The 23,285-nt window shown below is 32.3% G+C and overlaps 1 protein-coding gene across 2 annotated transcripts in view; it reads left to right on the top strand.

Annotated features, from left to right (window-relative positions):
• Positions 1-23,285, top strand: part of LOC145726172 (alkaline phosphatase-like) — a 115,931-nt gene that overhangs the window by 57,213 nt on the left and 35,433 nt on the right. For both annotated transcript variants that reach the window (XM_081975149.1, XM_081975152.1), the window contains exons 3-4: positions 11,207-11,430; positions 15,185-15,359. In XM_081975149.1, coding sequence (XP_081831275.1) covers positions 11,207-11,430; positions 15,185-15,359 — 399 coding nt within the window. The remainder of the gene's footprint in view (positions 1-11,206; positions 11,431-15,184; positions 15,360-23,285) is intronic.

Here is a 23,285-nt window from a genome sequence, read left to right as displayed (position 1 = left end):
AAAACAGTGAAAATTTACTTAAGAAGCTTAAAAAATGTCTTTGTAGCCAATTTTCAGAGTTTCCAGACAAATTGAAAGACTTTAGTTTTGAAAATTGACAGAAACCAGTAAATTTACTTTGAAACAGTGAAAATTAACTTGAGAGGCTTAAAAATTGTCTTTTGACCAGTTTTCACAAATTGAAAGATTTTAGCGTTGACAATTGACTTGGAAACTGTGAAAATTGTCTTGAAAGGCTTAAAAACTGTCTTTGTAGTCTTTCGTTATAGTTTTCAGATAAGTTGAAAAACTTTAGTAGTGAAAATTAGGTTGTAGTCATGAAAAACTACTTTATTTACAATTTTTTACTACAAATTCACACATTTCAATCTTGAAAATGGACTTGAACACCAAAAAGTAACTCTAAACCAATGAAAAGTGACATCAAAGGTTAAAATTTCTATTTGAAGTAAGTTTTCATAATTTTAAAGTACATTTCAATATTTTAGTCTTGAAAATAGTCTTAAATACAGAATATAGACCTTACATTCATAAAAATTGACTTGAAGACTAACTTTTCAGGTTTGTTTAGTTTGCTTTTGATTTTCTGGACTATTTTTAGGGCTTTAAAACTGCTTTCAGCTCGGAAAATCGAGTTTTAGGGTTATCTTCACCAAGTTTTTGACATAGGAGACTTAAAAAACTATTTTTACATATGCCATTTCACGCTTTGTCAGTATTAAATTAACTTCTAGACGCTTCACTTTGCTTTAAGACTGAAAAATCGAATTTTAAACAAATTTTTATAATAAAAGTTAAGTTTCAGACTCTTGATTGATGAAAGTAAACAATTGTGGCATTAAATGCTACGATATTAGTCTAAAACACTAATATTTAGAATTAAATTAGTCCAAAAATTCGGACTGTTACCAGTGTTTAATTGAATTAAAAAAAGTCCAAAAATACTGTTTTTTGACTATTTTTAGTGTCAAAAGTTAACTCGTAAACCTCACAGATGACCAAATTTGGATCCTTTTGAACCATTTTAAAATAAAAAATACAATAAATTTTGAATATCCAGTGAGCGTAGAAAATAAAGACTATCCCCTATATCGACGCATTTAAACAATTTTGAAGGTCTGTGTCTTACTTAGGAAGCGTTTCTTCAGGAAAATTACATAATGCATGACAACTTACTTTTTGATTGGCTATCCATTGGTGAATTATTGACATTTAAAACTGGACCACCCTATATAATATCCTATTTCCTACTTGTAGGGTTCATCATTTGTTACTTTTTACACCACATTCTCTATCATCCTCCAGTAATTTGGCTTGAAATAATCCCTTAACATCCACAATAATTAATTTAAAAAGAAATTGACAATATGAAACGGTTTTTAAATTCAAAGTACCAAATGAAAAAAAAACCTCTTTTAAAAGTTAATACAAGTAAAAGCTTTGACTTGTCGCAATTCAATTCAAATTTCTAACTAGGAGATCAAAGAGTCGTGAAAGGTTTCATTTGAGCTGTTGGAAAGAAATTAGAAAGTCTATGAGGTGAAAGTGTGGAAAACGAACAGTTCATAGCACTAGGTCCCGCTTTTTGAGAATACAAATTGGATACCTCATTTATAGCGTGTTTATCTGCTAGCTTTGGGGTGGTTAGTTGATGAAATATTCATTACACTTTATAGGTTTAGTCAAGTTAGAGTAATGACCGTTTACCGGTCCATTTGCAAATAAACTGAATTAACTTGAATTTCGAACATGAAACCTGGAAAGAAAATTCTCTGCAACACTTTGTTTGGTAGAAGTCTGAATATTCAGTTACGGCCCATTTACTGCTGCATTAGCTAAACGATATTGGAACTATTTGTGTTTGAGCAAAGTGGAAACAACCCGGGGTGAGATTCTTTTTGCAGATCTTTTATCGAGCAAAATGGCAATTTTCTAAGTTCTCGGCCTTTTATCGCGTGCAAAGTGAACTGATGCATGGGAATTCGGCTTTATCTGCTTTACCCGAAACACCAAAGTGGAGCGATATGTCATCGTCAGTTCTCCTTTAAGCAAGGACTCCTGGACAGAATATGTTATTTATGGTCACGATTTCTTCGCGAAATTGGTGAATTTTTCAATGGGGCACCTTTTTTTTTGCTCAAAACACTAAAGAGGAAAACTAAAACCCGTTGGCAAAGTTGCGATGATTAAACTGAAAAGTTCACTGCGTGTTTATTAAATTCACATCCGTCTGAGCCTGGCGCAGAGTTGGGAATATTGGGACGGAACGGAATGCGAGAAAACTCAGGTATTTCGTTTTGCATAAATTTAAATATTATGAGTGGGATTATGAAGGAAAAGTTTAGTAGACATGTCATTCACGATTCGACTTGTTTCGAGGCAAAAACTCTATGAGAACTTATCCATTGTTGAAGTTGGAAAGAACTGCCAGAACAACTTGATTATCTGTACCAAAGTTGGGACAGGTTAGGTAATGGATCAGGAGAATAAAAGCTGTAAAGATTTAAGAGGACTAGTTCATTTGAGATGGTCAAAGTCAGAGCTCATAAGTAAATAACTTGATAAGGCACTTAAAAAAGTTTTTAAAAAAAAAAAAAGTAAGAATCATAAAAATGTATCGGTTTTGCTTCTAAACGAGCTGGAAATCTTGATTTCAATTTTAATTAAAAGTATGTACCAAAAATTCAGCCAGAAAAATTTGAATAAGGAAAGTTGGAAATTCCTTTCTTTACAACCAACCCAATTCAGAAATGTTGATTTCCGTCATTTCTTGTTCTTTTTTTTCCAAATTTTATTTCTATTTCTGTTTTTCGTCCATCATAAAAGAGAAAATTTGTCTACCAAATTTTTTCTCGTATTATTGTTGTTATTCGAGAAGACTATTTTACGAGAGAAAATTGGTTCGAGTCTAGCTAAACTAGTCATTCAGTATATGTCAAACAATTTTATTAGAAAATGTTCTTGCAAATTTAAATTGTGTGCTTTGTTAAAAAAGCATAAAAAAATTAACTGAGTGTACTTTGGATAATTGTTAGGATCAGTTGGAAACCGATGAAAACCGTCTCGATTTTCAGCAAACTAATTAAGTTCGGTCAGGTCAAAATACACATTTATATCCGATTTATTGAATAATGAATAAGTTTTCCCGCATGGATGAGTAAGCGCTGTATTTACTTTGCAAACCGTTGAATTTTACTGAAAGCTCTATTTTAATATTTTAGGAACTATTCCTATCATTTATTTAACACGGTCCTGATTGAACCTGTTAATTTTTAATTTAATTTACTTCTATTTATGTTAACCGATATAGACTAAAAATCAAACCAAATTATGATAACGTAACAGCCTCAGAAAATTTGCTGTGTTGCCACCTTGTACAAAAGAAGAAAAGTTTCAAATTTTTAAAAATTGTAACTTGAATTAACTTGTAATAATTATTTGAAAATTTACAGAAGCCTCGAACATTACTGTTTAAACATTCCAAGAAACTTTTAATGTTGTCAGATCTAGAGTCAGTTTGGAAATGCCAGAGGCCTCTACAAGGTGGTCCAGTTTTAAACGTCAATAATTTACCACTTGATAGCCCATCAAAAGATAAGATGACATGCATTATGTAATTTTCCTGAAAAGTGCCCACTAAAGAAGATACAGCCATCCAAATTTCATTTTGAGTTGTCTGAAACTAAAAATAGTCTAAAAGTACTTTTAAGGCTAGAAATTACTTTACTAAGAGTAAAGAAAGCCTAGAACTGTATTTTCAGTACTTTAGTTGGTGTACAACTCAGTTTTCCTGACTGAATTAAGTGTAGAAATCAAATCAAACTCGAAACAGTCCAAATTAAATTTTTGGGACTAATTCATTTCTAAAAATTAGCTTTCAAGACTAATATCGTAGCATTTAGTGCCAGCATTTTTTACTTTCATTATTGAAGAGTCTTGACTTGACTTTCAGTATTATAGACAGTTTAAACACGATTTTTCAGTCTTAAAAGCACTAAAAACGGTTCGAATTTCTTAGAAACGTTCCAATTTATTGCACCGATGAGTGTAAAAGTCAATTCAACAGTGAAGAGGCTTGAAATGACATTTTCAAGACTATGGACAGGTTACAAACTTGCTTTAAATCCTGATAAGTTAAAAATGTTGTGAAGATAGTATTAAAATTCGATTTTTTACACTGAAAACCGCCTAGGCACACTAAAAACTAGAAATGCTCTAATTTTTAGCACTGAAACCTATAGAAAATGTAAAAATTGTTTTTTTAAGTTTACAAAGGTATTAACTTGGTGAAGATGGTCTTGAAACTCGATTTTCCAAGCTGAAAGCAGTTTTGAAGCACTAAAAAATAGTCCAGAGTTTTAAGGAAATGAAAAACAAAGTAAAAAAAATCTTGAAAATAGTCTTGAAGTCAAGTAGTATGAACTTCAAGATTAAAATATTGAAGTTTGTCTTCAAATTATGAGAACTTATTTCAAACGTAAATTTTAAGCTTCTGATGTCACTTTTTAGTGTCCAAGTTAATTTTCAAAGTTTTAATGTGTAAATTTGTTGTCAAAAATTCTAGAAAAAGTAGTTTTTCATGTCTACAAGTCAACTTTCAATACTAAAGTCTTTCAATTTGTCCGAAAACTCTGAAACTGGTTACAAAGACAATTTTTAAGCCTTTCAAGTCAATTTTCATTGTTTCAAAGACAATTTATTGGTTTCTGTTCATTTTCAGCACTAAAGTGAAAACTAGCTACAAAGACATTTTTTAAGCTTCTTAAGTCAATTTTCTCCGTTTTGGAAGTTAAGATGTTAAGACCATTTTTAAGTTTAATTTGGTCTTTGAACGTTACTCAACTCAATTATCTCGTAAACGAAGTTTCAAATCAGAATTGTATAGGAGATACTTTCTTTTTCAACTTGAACACCAAAATTAAAAGAAAACGGTCAATTTGAAAAATATCCAGTGACGTAGAAAATAAGGCGGAAAAATGAAAACAATCTTCCTGTATCTACGGCACTGGAGAATTTTTTGACTTTTATAAGTGCTTGTTACAAACTTGATCAAAATAGCTCCAATTGTCTGACAGTTAAAGCAAAAAAACCGATTTTTGAAAATGACATAGTACATGTCAGCTTATCTTTTGATGGGCTATCAAGTGGTAAATTATTGACATTTAAAACTGGACCACCCTGTATAACAAGTATATAGTTGTAAAAAAATTCCTAATTACTTCGGTAAATTTACTGCTATTTGATTAAGAGTATACTTTCTGAACAGCAGAGCTGTGGCTTAAAAATAAAAATCAATATGAGAAACTGAACCAAGGGGTACAAAGTTGAATAATGTAAACCAAATTTATGGACAAAACACCGAACAATTAATTCCTTAATGCATTTTAGGGTCAAATTCTCCAAACCCGTTTCAAAACTTTCTGAAAGTTGCCACAATTCGCTCCCCGGTCAGAATACATAAAATTCGTTGTTGCGTTGAAAAAAATTGAGCGATCAACTCGTAATGGCGGCAATTTTTATGCCAGTCGAAACTTGGTGAAAAAATTAAAACCTTGTTCGAGTGCGGCTTTCCCTAATGGGCATTTAGGTTGAACGCCAAATTTGAATTTGGTAAATGCGGAAATCAATGGCCGCCACATTAATACGAAACAGGAAGACATAAATCATTCCACCACCCTTCCTCCTGGCAGAGTTTTAACCAGTTCTATCTAAAGAGAGGCAAAAACAAAAATAAACGATATTACCGAGAATTAAAGTAACAAATTAAGGTAATACCCTCAGCTCTCGACACTTAGGTAAGCAATTTATCAAAAACTTAAAGTCAGCACTAGATCTTTTCTAGCAAGGCTATAAATCTGCACAATACGCTATACTTCATGGTAAAGCTCCAGGTAAGCTACACCGGCGTTTTTCCTCTAAACCATAAATGCGGCCAAACTTTCCGGCAGGATTATTTACGCCTTTTACCCACAAAGTTTACACAACATAGTGCACCTCTCTGTTTCGTTTTTATTTACCCGAAAAAACGCGTTGAACGTGTACTGATCACCAAATACACCAAATGCAAGTTGTATTTGTTTCAACCGAGTAATTAGTGAAGTTAATTCCGTAGAGACAAAAGTTGATCTGTTCAGGAATGGCAAGCACGATTTATGGTCACCCCCGTTCGGTTTTAAGCTATTTTATGGGCCAGATATGTAGTTTCCAATGCTGGTCAGGGCAAAAACAGAGGAGAGCTTGCATCACACGTCACGTACAGGCTGAATGCAAGATTAGCTTGTTTGTTAACACAAAAAGAGCATATAGTTTTGCAGCAGGAAACTAGGTTGAATATTACTCAATTGGAATATCAATTTAGGTTATGTTTATAATCTAGCTTAATGGATTATGATGGACATTTTTTATGACTGAAACATCTTATGTATATCATAATTAACTTATTTATTAAGCTAGCATATTCGAAAGTTAATAATACATTAGATCATGTCCGACTTAACCTTTTCTTCTACAAACGACTTCTTCACAAAGCAAAAATTCCTAAGCCTCTAACCGCGCTTTTGATTTATCCGCATTACTAAACCCTTTATACAAGCAGAGACGCCGTAAAATTCTCTAGTTCAAAATGAGGGTTTTATCTTACAGCACATGTAAAAAGGAAACCATTTCATTTTAATAAGGCTGCTGCACCGAGCGAAATTAGACCGAGAAAATCTGGTAATATTGATATAGATCTTAATATACCTAACATGTAATTCCCATGTCTAGAATATTAGGGTTTCAACGGAGATTAACTGCAGTTACATCCGAGCTTGTGCATTATGTAAATTTATAATCCTGAGCACACCAATAATATCCAGTAAATATTAGTTTTCGAATAACTCACTGATTATGCAAATACAACATGACACACCCCATTACATTAATAGAAATAATTATGATTTGTTGCTATGCAATACAGTTTGAAGAATTTAATAAAAAATATTGTCTGATGTCCTGTTTACTTTTCTTGAAAATATCCATAAAGAAGATCACAATCTCCATTTTCCTAGGAACAAGACAAATAAACGCCATGCAAACAGAACGAAATTGCAACGGCAACAAGAATGTCGGATTGTAATAAGTTTCATAATGAATTGTAAGACCCTGTATTTGCCAGTCCAAATAGAATTCCTAGAGCAATGAAATGTTCACAAAATAGGTCGTAGGACAATAACCTTTTATGGACGGAAATATTGTAATCCTTCCAGAATTGGAATAGTAAACAGTCGTTGGATAAATGAGAATCTAACAATCATCCAGTGGGAATTGATGAGAGCTGAAAAAATAATAAGCGGAGAAATGACCCCTCATTATATGCGGAAACTCAGCAAAATGCTGAATCGCATTTTGACTATTTCGGATGCCGGAAAGTTGATTAATGAAATGTTTTGCTGTTTCAGCTAAATTTTTAAAACCTCGTTCCGAAATTGTGAGATATATAAAAGAGATTCGCATGGTTGAAGCTTAAAGTCAAATTTGTTGTCGACCGTAATAGAATGTCCCCGCAAACGAGGTTTCACTTACCTAATAAGGGTGGAAAGTGATGCTTTTGTGCAGTCTACCCTAACTGCAGCAAAAGAAGAAATTCCAGTGTCGTTTCCAGTAAGAGTTGCTTGATCGATGGGACAATAATAAAGAAACTCGGTCGTGGAGAATGTAATAATATCAGGAATTTTTGTTGAATGCTATTTTCATGAAAATTGGCCAGGGTCTACAGGGTGGTCCAGTTTTAAATGTCAATAATCCACCAATGGATAGCCAATAAAAAAACAAGTTGACATGCATTATGTCATTTTCCTGAAGAACGCTTCCCAAGGAAGACACAGACCTTCAAAATTGTTTAAATGCGTCGATATAGGGGGATAGTCTTTATTTTCTACGCTCACTGAATATTATTTAAAATTGACAAAAATGTCTACTTGGGTTATTGTATTTTTTACTTTAAAATGGTTCAAAAGGATTCAAATCTGGTCATCTGTGAGGTTTACGAGTTAATTTTTGACACTAAAAATAGTCAAAAATCAGGATTTTTGGACTTTTTTTATTCAATTAAACACTAACTGGACTAATTTAATTCTAAAAATTAGTGTTTAAGACTAATATCGTAGCATTTAATGCCACAATTGTTTACTTTCATCAATCAAGAGTCTAAAACTTAACTCTTATTATAAAAAATTGTTTGAAATTCGATTTTTCAGTCTTAAAGCAAAGTGAAACGTCTAAAGTCAATTTAATACTGACAAAGCGCGAAATGGCATGTTTAAACCTATGGAAAATGTAAAAATAGTTTTTTAAGTCTCCTATGTCAAAAACTTGGTGAAGGTAACCCTAAAACTCGATTTTCCTAGCTGAAAGCAGTTTTAAAGCCCTAAAAATAGTCCAGAGTTCTAAGAAAATGAAAAGCAATAAACAAACCTGAAAAGTTAGTCTTCAAGTCAATTTTTATGAATCTAATGTCAATATCCTGTATTTAAGACTATTTTCAAGACTAAAATATTGAAATGTATTTTAAAATTATGAAAACTTACTTCAAATAGAAATTTTAAGCTTTTGATGTCACTTTTCATTGGTTTAGAGTTACTTTTTGGTGTCCAAGTCCATTTTCAAGGTTGAAATGTGTTGTATTTGTAGTAAAAAATTGTAGATAAAGTAGTTTTTCATGACTACCACCTAATTTTCACTACTAAAGTTTTTCAACTTATCTAAAAACTATAACGACTGACTACAAAGACAGTTTTTAAGCCTTTCAAGACAATTTTTACAGTTTCCAAGTCAATTGCCAAGGCTAAAATCTTTCAATTTGTGAAAACTGGTCAAAAGACAATTTTTAAGCATTTTAAGTCAATTTTCACCTTCAAAGTAAACTTACTGGTTTCTAAGTCAATTTTCAAAACTAAAGTCTTTCAATTTGTCTGTAAACTATGAAAACTGGCTAAAAAGACATTTTTTAAGCTTCTTAAGTAAATTTTCACTGTTTTCAAGACAATTTTTAAGTTAAGTTGGGTTGATTTTGGGTCTTTGAACGTAATAACTCAATTATCTCGTAAACGAAGCTTCAAATAAGAATTTTATAAGAGGTACTTATTTTGTCAAATTGGACAAGTAAAGTAAAAAAAACTGAAATTTTTGAAAAATATCCAGTGACGTAAAGAATCAGGCAGAAAAATGAAATCGATCTTCCTGTCTCTACGCTACTGGAGAATTTTGGCAAACGTCATTCATAATAAGTAATAATTTCATAAGTGCTTGTTCCAAATTTGATCAAAATGACTACAACGGTCTGACAGTTATGAGCAAAAACCGATTTTTTAAATTGAAATTTGAAGGACTGTATTTTCCTTAAGAAGCATTTTTTAGGAAAATTTTTTAATGGGCTATGCAATGGTAAATTATTGACATTTAAAACTGGACCACACTGTATAAGCTTTACTTTTTAAATTTGAATTTTGTAATTAGAAAGTAGTGGTATTTAAAAAAAAAACTATGGATAGTGTATATTCTTGTATTATGAATGCAATTAACCAATTTTAATTAGGTACCCAAGTAAGCTCAATTTTTGCATACTTCTGGAAATAATCGAAATTCTTGAAATGTCCAAACAATTAAATTGAAACATTAATAGAGGTGTTAACAAAATAGCATATAAGAAAATGTACAGAATAAAAAATGTGATAAACAAATTAACTAATATTTTAAACATACAAATACATATTATAATGTTAAGTATGTTGCTCTATCAAGTTTATGGTAGTATAAACTGACTTGCCTTGTTTAAAATATTATTATGATGATACCATAGGTTCTAATTTCCAATTTTGCCTTTTTAAATTGTGTGTTACAAAATTGTGAAACAGAAAGCCAACATTTATTTAGGACCAACGGCTAAAAAGTAAATAACAAACGATACATTTGAAACGAATTTATTTAAATTTTTTCAATTATGGCTGAGCTTGACAGCAAGAACTAAAGTAAACGTATACCAAAAATTAACCAAAAAAATTAATTCTACATGAACTCATTTTAAATATATAATGCGGGACTCCGCAATCGCTTAGAACAGTCAATTTAATTATCTAAAAATGTAGTCTCTGGTTCCTTTTGCCTTCCAACGTTCAAAAGGATTTAATCAACGTTCCGTGTTGATTTTAGTCGTCGGAAATTATGTATACAATTAGGAAACATTTATTCACATCGAAAATCCACTTGCATCGGTGTAAATTGGAAACAATTTTAACAATTTGCAAAGGCAATAGTCATAGGTCATAGCTGAGTTAATAGGAATTTAACAAGGTGTCGCGTGATAGGCAAATAACACCTGTAACATAGTTGATCGATCCATCTGGAGCGTATAGTTTTATATGCCTCAAACGATCCTATGACAGGCGATAAAGCACATAATAGTGAATCGTTGATCTGAAACTGACTATAGAATGTCAGAGGTTAATCGATTAGTTCTGCATTAAAAGCAGTTTAAAACATTTTTAAAGTGTGAATTCGAGTTGAAGAGAAACTAAGTGAACAATAGTTAATAGTTTATACACAGTAAGAAAATTGGATAACAAAGTTTTAGTTGTTTTATATGAGCAAGGGCTCATATGAATTTAAAAATCCATTTTTGACCTCTTTTTTCTCACCTCTTAGGGCTTAATATAATCTTAGAACAGTCATATTAAACGTGAAAAATTATCTGATATTTCAAGCTGTAAAAACGTCAAGTTATGCCTTAGTGAAAATAACATAAAGAAAACAAATATCAAAGCAATTTTTATCCTTCATTTTCATTCTAACGATGACAATTTACGGCAAATTAAACAAAATCGCTTCACTCCCAACAAACAGAACAGAAACGGAATAAATTCACAACGGGGAGCCGGGGCTTGAATAATTGCGGCCCTTACATTCATTTTGAGATTGTCTTTTCCGAAGCTTTTGCGGTTTTTTTTTCTGGCATGTTGTTCCATTATTCTTTCTCGATGCGACGCAATTTGTTGCACTTCTTTCCAGATTTAGGGCTGCACTCTAACCGATCGAGATTTATTAGCGACGAATTAAGCAGGACGGAGTGATGCTCTTAAAAAGCCTTTCCAATAACAACTTCCATTATACGTTGCTTTTCCAGCACGATAAAAAGCTTTGTTGGTCAATTGTGTTCTTTTTTTATTTCCAGACCAGGAGTATTGGTACGAACAGGCCAGGGCAGCATTACGAAAAAGACTGCAGTATTCTGAGGATCGAAGACCTTATGCTAAGAATGTGATTCTTCTTGTGGGTGATGGGATGGGGGTGGCCACCACCACGGCATCCAGGATACTAAGTGGACAGCGAATGGGAAAAAGTGGGGAAGATCACGAGTTAGCTTGGGATACTTTTCCAGCTGTTGCATTAGCCAAAGTAAGTACATTTTTTATAGTTTGTCTTGTTTCGTATACAGGGTGGTCCAGTTTTAAATGTCAATAATTCATCAATCGATAGCCCATCAAAAAACAAGTTGACATGCATTATGTCATTTTCCTGAAAAACGCTTCCTAAGGAAGGTACAGACCTCCAAAGTTCAGTTTAAAAAATCGTTTTTTTGCTACAACTGTCAGATCAATTTTGATGAAATTTGGAACAAGTAATTATGAAATGAGTACTCGTTATGTGATGTGAATGACATTCTTCAAAATTGTTTATATGCGTCGATATAGGGGGATAGTCTTTATTTTCTACGCTCACTGGATATTATTCAAAATTGACAAACATGTCTACTTGAGTTATTGTATTTTTTACTTTAAAATGGTTCAAAAGGATTCAAATCTGGTCATCTGTGAGGTTAACAAGTTAATTTTTGACACTGAAAATAGTCAAAAAACAGGATTTTTGGACTAATGTTTACTGGCGTTCAATTTTTTAGACTATAAGTAGTGTAAAACTAATCATTCAAACAATTTTTTTTTATTCATTTAAACGCTGGTAACAGTCCGAATTTTCGAACTATTTTAATTCTAAAAATTAGTGTTCAAGACTAATATCGTAGCATTTAATGCCAAAATTGTTTACTTTCATGAATGAAGAGTCTGAAACTTAACTTTTACTATAAAAAATAGTTTAAAATTCGATTTTTCAGTCTTAAAGTACAGTGAAGCGTCTAGCAGTCAATTTAATACTGACAAAGCGTGAAATGGCATGTTTAAGCCTATGGAAAATATAAAAACAGTTTTTTAAGTCTGCTATGTCAAAAACTTGGTGAAGATAACCCTAAAACTTGATTTTCTAAGCTGAAAGCAGTTTTTAAGCCCTAAAAATAGTCCAGTGTTCTAAAAAATTTAAAAGCAAAGTGAAAAACTTGAAAAGTTAGTCTTCAAGTCAATTTTCATAAATCTAATGTCAATATCCTGTATTTAAAACTATTTACAAGACTAAAATATTGAAATGTATTTTCAAATTATGATAACTTACTTCAAATCCAAATTTTAATCTTTTGATGTCACTTTTCATTGGTTCAGAGTCACTTTTTGGTGTTCAAGAATTTTCAAAGTTGAAATGTGTGAATTTGTAGTAAAAAATTCTCGATAAAGTAGTTTTTCATGGCTACAAGTCAATTTTCACTACTAACGTTTTAAACTTATCTGAAAACTATAACGACTGACTGAAAGAGAGTTTTTAAGCCTCTCAAGCCAATTTTCATAGTTTCCAAGTCAATTGTCAAGGCTAAAGTCTTTCAATTTGTCTGCAAACTGGTTACAAATACAATTTTTAAGCCTCTCAAGTCAATTTTCACCGTTTCAAATTAAATTTACTGGTTTCTAAGTCAATTTTCAAAACTAAAGTCTTTCAATTTGTCTAGAAACTGTGAAGCCAGTTTTCACACATTTTTTAAGCTTCTTAAGTCAATTTTCATCATTTTCAAGACAGTTTTTAAGTTGGGTTGAGTTGGTTTTGGGCCTTTGAACGTAATAACTCAATTATCTCGTAAACGAAGCTTCAAATCAGAATTTTATAAGAAATACTTTATTTGTCAAATTGAACAAGTAAAGTAAAAAAAAACTGAAATTTTTGCAAAATATCCAGTGACGTAGAGAATAAGGCAGAAAAATGAAAACCATTATTGCTCCAGCGGTCTGACAGTTATGACAAGAAACCGATTTTCTTTGGAAAGCATTTTTCAGGAAAATGACATAGTGTATGTTAACTTATTTTTTTGATGGGCTATCGAATGGTAAATTATTGACATTTAGAAAAAGTACAAAACTCGACCTGTTTGGCAAAATCACTCGAGCTGCGCTCTCGTGATTTAGTTACAACAGGTCTCGTGCTGTTACACCAAAAAGAAAGTGTTCTAAGACAAGCACAAAAATTATTCGGCTAAATCTGAGCTCTTATGGTATTGCCCCCGATTATTTTTCTGACACCGTTCAAACGTGCATCCAACAAAATTAAAAACTTAGACAAATTGTCACTTGCATGTTTAAACAAGAAATCGTGTGCTGATATTTCTATTGAATTTCTGTAGGTACTTGAGAAATGTCGCATGCACTGCAACGGTATCTCCTTAAAGCTTATATTTACAATCTAAAATTTATTCGGAATATGACAGTTCCAGGTGTTAAACAACAATGTATCTTTTCGGTATTAAACAACCCTCCTTCTACACGTTTCGAGTCGTCAAATCGAATTTCTCGACGCTTTTATAGCATCCAGAGCTGGAAAATATTTGCTCGTACATCAGAGGGTAAACTCCGCCGACGGATATGACGAATTTATTTTAGCTCTAAATGTACTCTACGTCTGAGAATAAAACTGACAAAAAAGGAACGAGAACGCATTATGTAATTCGCTGAAATCCGCTTTCAGTCTCGATTGATCTCGATATGAACGAAGACAAACTCCCAGATAGTTTACTTTTAGCTTTCTCGTGCAGTTTATATGTCCCGGTATTAGATTTAAAATCAAAGAAGCTTTTCTGTAGGAAATTTTCAAAAATATGTTCGCTGACAGCGATTATATGACTGTAGCATGACAAGAAACGAAACACAAAATACAGATGAGTGCGTTTTTTAAATTTTTAATAAATGTTTTAATTTTTTTTCAATAATAATATAAGTGTTTTCAATTTAATCTTTACATTTTAGTAATTTAATTAAACGGGGATTAACGAATTTAATTGTTCTAAGTAAAAGTTGAGGTACGAAACGGTTTTTCCACTTAGGTTCCGGAAAGTTTCCATAAACTTTGATTGAGTTTGCTTAATTTTCCGCTTGCTACAGGGAAATTGTTAATGTTTCGACGACTGCATGTGACACTAGTTTTCTTGTAATTACTTTTCCGAGTTTCGGGCACTCGGGTATCAAAATACACGGATGACTTGTTATAGTTTCTAATTCAGTCTCGTTTACTTTTGTAACTCGAAATGGGAATTCAACTTTTTTACTCCAGCTCCGAAACAACGGGTTTTAAGGAAGATTATGTTACAAACTGCAAAGCATCCAGAGTGCCGTCCTGAAAATATTACCTTTTTAAATCTTGTTACGTTGAAAATTCAGCTCTCGAAACTGCTTGTAATTCGTTGTAGCTGTCCGGATATTATGAACATTTATAGGGTCGTGTGTTACTGTGACCATGAATCGTAATCCTGACAAATATTTTTTGTATACAAGACTTTATATCATGATCATAATCTATTTCAAGTGTTAACCCCATTTTTTTCAATTTTACAGTGCTATTTTTAAATTTTGAATGATTGTAACTTTTTGATTTGAACTTCTATAGATTTTACTAAAGCACCATTAGAAAAAGGATAAAAAAAACTACAAAGGGAGCCAAAACTGGCCTCTCTAGCTCTTCATGTCACTGAGATATTGAATTTCAAAAACTAGTGAAACAAGGCCCCTAATACCCCCCCATTCTTTCAATTTGTTTGAAAAATAAAAAATTTTAAAGTGCTTTTTTTGAACTTCTTTTACTTAATTTAAGGTTCTTTGGGATAAATGTGCCCTTTGATGTGCATTGGAACCCTTCTGGAGCAAAATAAAAATTTCCCAAAATTGTACTTTTTACAAAAACTGACATTTTTCTAATTTTGAATGATTGTAACGTATGATACTTTTTTCAATGCCATTTTCTGTAATACATAAACGTGCTATAATATTTTTTTACACATTTTTAGACTTACAACATGGACGCACAAGTGGGAGAATCCTCCGCCTGCGCCACTGCCTTAATGTGCGGAGTGAAAACAAATTTTGAGACAGTCGGTCTGGATGCCAGAGGCAGATTTGAAAACTGTTTCTCCAGCTTTTCGTCCAGAGTTCCCTCGTTGATTGATTGGGCGCAAGAATCAGGTAATTAGAGTCGTTATCCACTGTTCATACTTTTATTTATAACCCATTGTTCGAGGAAATTTCTCTGTTGCTACCGTCCTAGAAAACTGTTTTGCAACAGGACTCTTGGCTCTGCAGTATAGCATTTAAAACACTAACTCACCGGGACAATTTAAAAAAAAATCCAATTGCCTAGCAAATACGAGCGTCGTTAAAACGTTGCCTCGTGACAGAGAATGATGTATGTGGGCAATGCGAGCGCGGTTTTTAAAAATTAACTGAAGATTAATGGCCCAACTAATTCTCGTCCGGACTAGAATGGGTTTGTTTCAGTACACCTGGTGGTCGATAATTACATTTCGTCAAACAGAGAGGACGTACTGTTGGGAAAAATCAATCTGGATGATAAAATACTAAATAGGATTACAAAAATGTGCTTAAAACTGTTATTTTTTTACTCCAAATGGGTTTTACAGACGATTTTGTCCCTGACTGTTCTTTCAAACTGTGTTTCTAGCAGCTTATTCTTTGACACCACTTTTATCCCTGATTTTACTTAATTTTGTATTGATGTTTTTACGTCATTAGATAGAAAATTTAATGAAGATTCCAAAAATGTGCTTAAAAACATGATTCGGCCATTCCAAGTGGGTTTTACAGGCGATTTTGTCCCTGACTGTTCTTTCAGACTGTGTTTCTAGTAGCTTATACTTTGACACCACTTTTATCCCTGACTTTACTTGATTTTATAGTGGTTTTTTTACGTCATTAGATAGGAAATTTAATGAGGATTCCAAATATATGCTTAAAAACATGATTTGGTCACTAAAACAAGAAATAGAGCAGATTTCAGGCTTTCTAAAACTATCCCCCATGATTCGATTGATTGCACCGTTTGGCCGCTAGAAGGCGTCAAAGTTCCTTCACCATGAAATCACATATTTTTTGACACACGTTGTTTTGACCCTAAATTGCTCCCTTACTTGACAAGATACGTCAAAATATTATAGAAAACAAAAGATAGAGCAGACTTGAAGCTTTCCAAAAATATCCCCCCTCGAATTGATTGATAACGTCGTTTGGCTGCTAGAGGGCGTCAAAGTTCCTTCACCATAAAATAACATATTTTGTGACACTCGTTGCTTTGACCCTAAATTACTCCCTTATTTGACAAGTTACGTCAAAATGTCATAGAAAACAAGAAATAGAGCAGATTTCAGGCTTTCCAAAACTATCCCCCCACGATTTGATTGATTGCACCGTTTGACCGCTAGAAGGCGTCAAAGTTCCTTCACCATGAAATCACATCTTTTTTGACACACGTTGTTTTGACCCTAAATTGCTCCCTTACTTGACAAGATACGTCAAAATATCATAGAAAACAAAAGATAGAACGGATTTCAAGCCCAATTTCAAAAATATTCCTACAGGAGTTGATTCATGACACCGTTGCGTTCCAGACGCCTCTGAAACCTTCTTAAGCATACTATGAACTGTTTTTAACGTGCCCGAGGCCTCTGGCAATACAAAATGGCTGCTAGAGGCCTCTGGCACCTTAAACACACATTAACATGTCCATTAGAATGTTTCAGAGGCTTCCAGCAACTTTCAAAATCTCTTAGAAGCTTTCAGATGCTTCTGGCACATTCTAATGGCTATTAGAACCTTTTGGAACTCTGAGATATTCCTCAGAATGTTTCAGAGGCCTCTGGCACTTTCAAAATAGTTTTGAGTGGCTTCTGGCAACTTTCAAAGTGTCTTAAAAGGTTTCAAGACTTTCTGGAACATTCTAATCTCTATTAACAGCTTCTGGTAAGTTAAAATGTCCATTAGAATGTTTCAAAGGCCTCTGGCACTTTCAAAACGATTTTCAGAGGGTTCTGTCACATTTAAATCTCTATTTAATGTTTTTGGCACATTAACATGTCCATTAGAATGTTTCAGAGGTTTCTGCCAACTTTAGAAGACTCTTAAAAGCTTCCAGATGCTTCTCTCACATTCAAATCTCTATTAGAACCTTTTGGCAGTTTGAGATGTCCATCAGAATGTGTCTAGAGACCTCTGGCAACTTTAGAACACTCTTAAAAAGGTTTCAGAGGCTTCTATCACATTCAAATCTCTATTTAATGTTTTTGGCAAATTAAAATGTCCATTAGAATGTTTCAGACACAGTCTTAACAAGCTTAAGAAAGTTTTAGAGGCCTCTGGCAACTAAAAATGGCTGCCAGAGGCCTCGAAGTAGGTTTTACAAACAATTCCAATATCAACCACATTGTTTCCATTTGGGTTTTTTATTCTCATTTTATACTTATTGAACCTCGCTCCTCTGCCTGCCTATTTTCATTATCATTAGTCTGTATTTCTGAGAGTGACATTTTTTATGTTTAACAATCTGATACAAAAGATAAACTAAACCTAAACCTACACAAAAATTTAATTTTTTTTGAATACGAGCACAAAGTTCAAACCGAATAGTACTCGCTGGGTCGATCTTTAATTAATTTATAATGCATCAATCGTCTGATTGCAACGATTGTATTCCACAGGATCTGCTTTCCATAGGAAAGCCTACTGAACCGAATAATATTTCGGCTTTAATTCAAATTGCTCTTGCTTTCCTTTATCTAGTTTAGTAGAAATATAATTGAGGAATTTAGAAGTTAAATTAGCTTTAAAGCAACTTTCATATTATGTCGAAAATTATATTATGTTCAGAATGTGTTGCTTTGTTACAAAAATATTTTAAACATTTTAGACAAAATGATAAGTAAAGTAATGTTAGTTATTACTCTAAAATAAAGTTTTAAAAACTAAGTAGGTATAGGTAAATTAAAATTTACTTTATAGAAAATCGTGCAAATAGTTCTAATTTGTTGCACTATGCTGTGTATTTGTAATTTTATTCAGTCGATTTTATAAAAAAAATTTGTATGTAACCCATGCAAAAAGCCCTTTTTTGTACTAAATTTCAAAAAATATGTACTTTTTGCACTTGATGCATAAATAACTATTTTAATGTATATCTAGGAAAAAATATGTTTCAATCACGTGATAAAACAGCCTAATCACTTTCTACAATTGCTAGAAAAATAATTACTTATATTGTCTTAGTGTATCTTTAAACTAATCTAACTTATTTAAGTACAGTAATTATCAGAGTACTTTAATAAACTCAGTATATTCACATTTCTTATCAATAATTTATTTACTTTTAAGAGAAATAGCATTAAATGCTTGATTTTCCAATTCATTAGCTATTCTCATGTAATTTTGACGCTACACAGATTGAATTTATTGAGTGTGGATATTGCAGGGCTCTTAAATTTGCATACCTATTGTCTCGTGCAAAATTCGTTTAGTTTCGCTATCTGGTTTCAATTGTGCACGAGCATACACTCGCTCCTATGTCTTTAATACATGAATAAACAACAATTTTCTAATCCACATAATATCCTCTACTTGGTTTTGCCAGGTCGTTTTGCTTAAAAATACAATTGGTGCACGATTAAATATTAGAAACGTATTTAAACATGAAATTTAGATTTTGGGTGAAAAAGCAACTTTTAGCAAAAATGGTGTTGAAATTTTTCAGATAAACTTTAACGGTATTGGGTTTTTACAATTCTGTATTTAAATTAATTATTTTTCGAATAACCAGTATCTAAATGAGTGATGAATATAGAAAAAATATATGTAGGATATTTTGAAAATTATAAAGCTGAAATTTCTTTATTTACAAAAATAAGATTTTCCTACTTTACACAAATCTCTTTTACTAAATACTAAAACAATATGTTTATAGATATTTTTAAATAGTGTTTTAATAACAAAGTATTAATTTTCTGAGAATACGAATTTCAGCATAAAACTTAGTTTAATACTTATGTCAACATTACCTGCATAATTACAAACTTACTTTCACTGTGCACTACTAATTAAAAACATTCCACCATTAAAAAGTTTCATCATTAATTTAAAAGTAAATCCCCAGACTACATAATGTACAATGTACATGGAACTGAGCAAATTATACAATGCTGAAACAGTGGAGTTGTATAGGTTTATTGTACCTAATGTTCTTTTTTTTTTAGACAGTCTTTTGGAGCATAAAATGTAGTTTCTAGTAGTTTTTATTTTTCTGTATCCACAAGAAAATATATTCCTAGTTAAATGATAAGTTAAGTTTCAGTAAAGCAAGTTAAGTTTTTCTAAAAGTTTGACCACAATCTTAAAACTAAGTAACCAACAATTTGGTTTTTGTATTAGCAGCAGCAAGCATAGTTAAACTAAAACCAAAATGTTACCAGTACAATATTTTCATTTGTTACAGAATGTTTACAGATTCGCAGAGTAGATTTTTTCCAAGAAGTAGCCTTTCTTAAAAGTTTGTTCAAATAATTTTTCATCATTTTTTGACTTACTTTGAAAATGAAATCTTATATGAACTCTAAAGTTGTATTTTCAAACGGCTAGTTTCAGAAATTCAGGGTGTTACGGATCTCTGAATCCTAGGCTCAATTTCTCGTTGGTAGATACGTAATAACATTATTTTCCTGCACTCCAGCTAGTACAAATTTGCTGCTTTCAATAAATTTTTGCGTTATTTTACAATAAAATGCAAGATCATAAAATAGCAAAGCCCATTCGTTAGAACGTCAAACTTTTCGACGTTCGTTAGCTTTGCATATAATAAAAATTCGATTTACACAAGAAAGAAAATTGGTCCTTTTAAGAAATTACCTATTTACCCAAAGAGCGGCGTAAAATTAGAGAGCACCCTACTGCATAATCCCGCTTCGTCTAAATTCAATAAAAACTTTTGTTCCTTCAGTCAAAAAAAAAAATGCACCGAGCAAGGTCTCCAAGATGAGAAGCTTTTAATGGTCGTCTTTGTCAACTTTATTTCCATTCTTTTTAACGTTTTCACTTGCCGTCATTCTGATTGAAGGACTTGAATAATACCTTTTAATTGCTGCAGTCGAGGATTGCCATTTTAAGACAAAAACAGTGACAAAAGAACGAGGGAGGAACGGAAATCATTCAGTCGTGTGAAATCCTTTAACCTCGTTTCGAGCCAACATTGACATAAAGAGAAACACGAATAACGAAATATCAACATGGACAAGCGTTTCAGTCCTACTGTATATAGATCGTAGAAGTCGTTTCCACCCGATTTGGTTCGCCCCTCGAGGCCAAAAATATTCGAAAAAGCACTTTGCTTCAGCCCGCCAATATTTCACGTTATCTGCGTTATGATCTCTATTTGAAAACTTCTAGATTCGCATTTTCCGGGTTTCGAAAAATGCATTCGAAATGCATCGTCTATTCTTTGGAATTGTTTATGCTGATGTTGGGGTATTGTGGCAGATTGTTTTAGTTAGAGCCTGAATAGAAAAGTTCACAAGACGTAAAATACAACATGAGGACTTGTCCAACTCCAAAACTATTATATTCTGAAAATACGAGTTCTGGTTAACTAACTTTGAAATAATTAAATTATGCTACACGAAAACACTAAAAATATCTTGCATTATTTGATCTTAAAATCAAAAAATTCCAGAAAAACTGAAAATCAAAAATCTAAATCAACTAAGTAATGTTTACAGAATGAAACTGGGATATTCAAAATTAAAACCCATTTTTGTCTTTAAAAGTGTTTTTAGTTTTGTGGTAATATTTTTAGATTTTTCAAATACTTGTAATTTTATACCCCAAGTTTTCTTAAAAAAAATTCTCTTAACAGATTCTTATAGCAGATTCAATAATTACACCCAAAAACAAAGCCGAATAGGCAGTATTCAAAAAATCATAAAAAAATCAATGTCTTGTCAGTAATTTTTAATATCCTAGACTTAATCTAAAACTATTATTAGTCGTTTTCACTTATTGTAGGCAATCTGAAGTGACTCCTAGTTTCAAAGAAAATCTAAATGAGCAGAACTAAAGAAACAAAATATTCCAAAAATGAAAATAGATCATAATTTTATTATTTTATACAGTTACTCTTTGTTTACTCGAAAATTTAAACTTAAAAAAATTACCATCATATATTCAAAGATTAGGTACAATTTTTAAAAAAGTTGACAAAATCATAATTATTAATTTTTACGTCACAGTGAAATTAGGTTAGGTTAGGCTGTAAAAAATTACTAATTCAATTGGTTATAACTATTAGATAAAATTAGCAATAATTTATTTGTTTTTACTACAAATAATAAAACGTGCAACATGTGGCCAAACAATTGGAAGACGATATTTAGTTATTTTCTGCCTTAGAAGAAAATTGTTTTTTCTAATTTTGGCATATAAAGTGACACTTTTCAAAACTGATTAAAGAGAGAAAACGTTTTACTTTTCGCAACTAGTTACGAAAAGTATCACTTTATGTAACTAGTTATGAAAAGTTCATTTCATCACTCCCTGTTTTTATGCATTTCCCTAGAAACATATGGGCGACATCCATCATAACATGTCGTTGTCACAGTTTATACAAGGTGCTATGAAAGTGAATATTTGTGTTAAATCACTTTAAAAGATGGTTTTCACAGCCTTTTGGTCAAAATTAGAAAAAAATTATGTATTCAACACGTTTTGAAAATGTCTTATTGTGTAACTCATTCAAATTGTAGGACCTCGCTGCGCTCGCCCTACAAACATTCATTCATTACACAAAATTGAACTTTTCGTAACTGGTTACATAAATAGCTATTTTAAATATGAATTTGTAAGGGAATTTTAAATTATTTCTATAGACAACCTGTGGTAAGAAGAGCGAATCATTAGAAATTTTCATATCTGTATCTCTAGGTGATTTTTAAATTTTTATTTCGGTGATTTCCTAATTGAAAATCACTACTGTTGGTCAATTAAGTATAGTTAATATGGCAATAATATCAGCAACCAGACGATAAAGCAATATAAAGCACGATTCTAAAACTATACTTGCATGTCATTCCATAACACTATCTTTAATATTTATTTTTACTTTAAGTGTTCAAACACGCACAATACTTACATAAAGTAGCACTTATTTGTTTAATTAAAATTTAAATTAGCTTCGTAAACTTAGAATTCCAAGTACGTCGGCAAAACCTTTTGATGAAATCCTCGAAAGTTTCGAGACGAAATAAATCACGGCTGCAATACCGAGAAACGCTTGAGAATCAATCTAAGTGGCTTTTCGCGGCAAAATAACATTTTGCCCGAAGTTTTCTAATATTTTTCAGTCAGCAGCGTTATGAATTGAAATGGCACGTAACGTTCGAGCCGTTTTGCCACTTTGATGCATCAGCTAATTATGATGGAACCTCAAAAGCAGCCCAGTCAAAGGTTAATCGAATTCGATCGGGTTCGAGTTTCTTATCGGCGTTCATCCCATTAGTAATGGAAAAAGCGTATCCCCTCGATCTTGTGCTGCTAAATATTTTCTCTTCTAAGTAGGTATAACGCGTTTGGCGGGGACGGAAAACGTATTTAGTCGACGGCTTTGAAGTCCGGAAATTGGAAAGGTTCAATCTAGGCCCCGAAGAAGGAACGGCAGTCAGACCGAAACAAATCGGAAAGAAAATTGAAAGTTTAAGTGCTCAAAAAGGATCGCTGGCCCACTGAGTAAATTTTATTATTTGTAACTGGATGAATCGTCGGACAAACTCGTTTTGGTTTTAGAGAGACAATTGCGTTTAGGACAGCCATCAAATACGTGACGGGTCGGTTTTATTTAGTGAATTTCGCGGAGTTTATTTCAGGAATTTGTGATTTTACAAAACTCTGCTCGACAGTTATTTCCAAATAATAATGATGTATTATACTTTACGAGTTTCTAACGTGGAACAAGTTAACAGTGAAGAAAGATGTCTTGAAAACCAGTAATTTAGAATGAGCTTCATCTTAGGCATTATCGAAGCTAGTTCTTCTTGTAATAGTACTTATGGTTCATTTTTTTTCCCG

Source organism: Ips typographus, linkage group LG1 (assembly GCF_016097725.1).
Source record: "Ips typographus isolate SLU linkage group LG1, UJ_Ityp_2.0, whole genome shotgun sequence".
In the NCBI taxonomy this organism is placed as follows: domain Eukaryota; kingdom Metazoa; phylum Arthropoda; class Insecta; order Coleoptera; family Curculionidae; genus Ips; species Ips typographus.
Note: the sequence above shows the minus strand (reverse complement) of the source record. Positions and strands in the feature narration are given on the sequence as shown.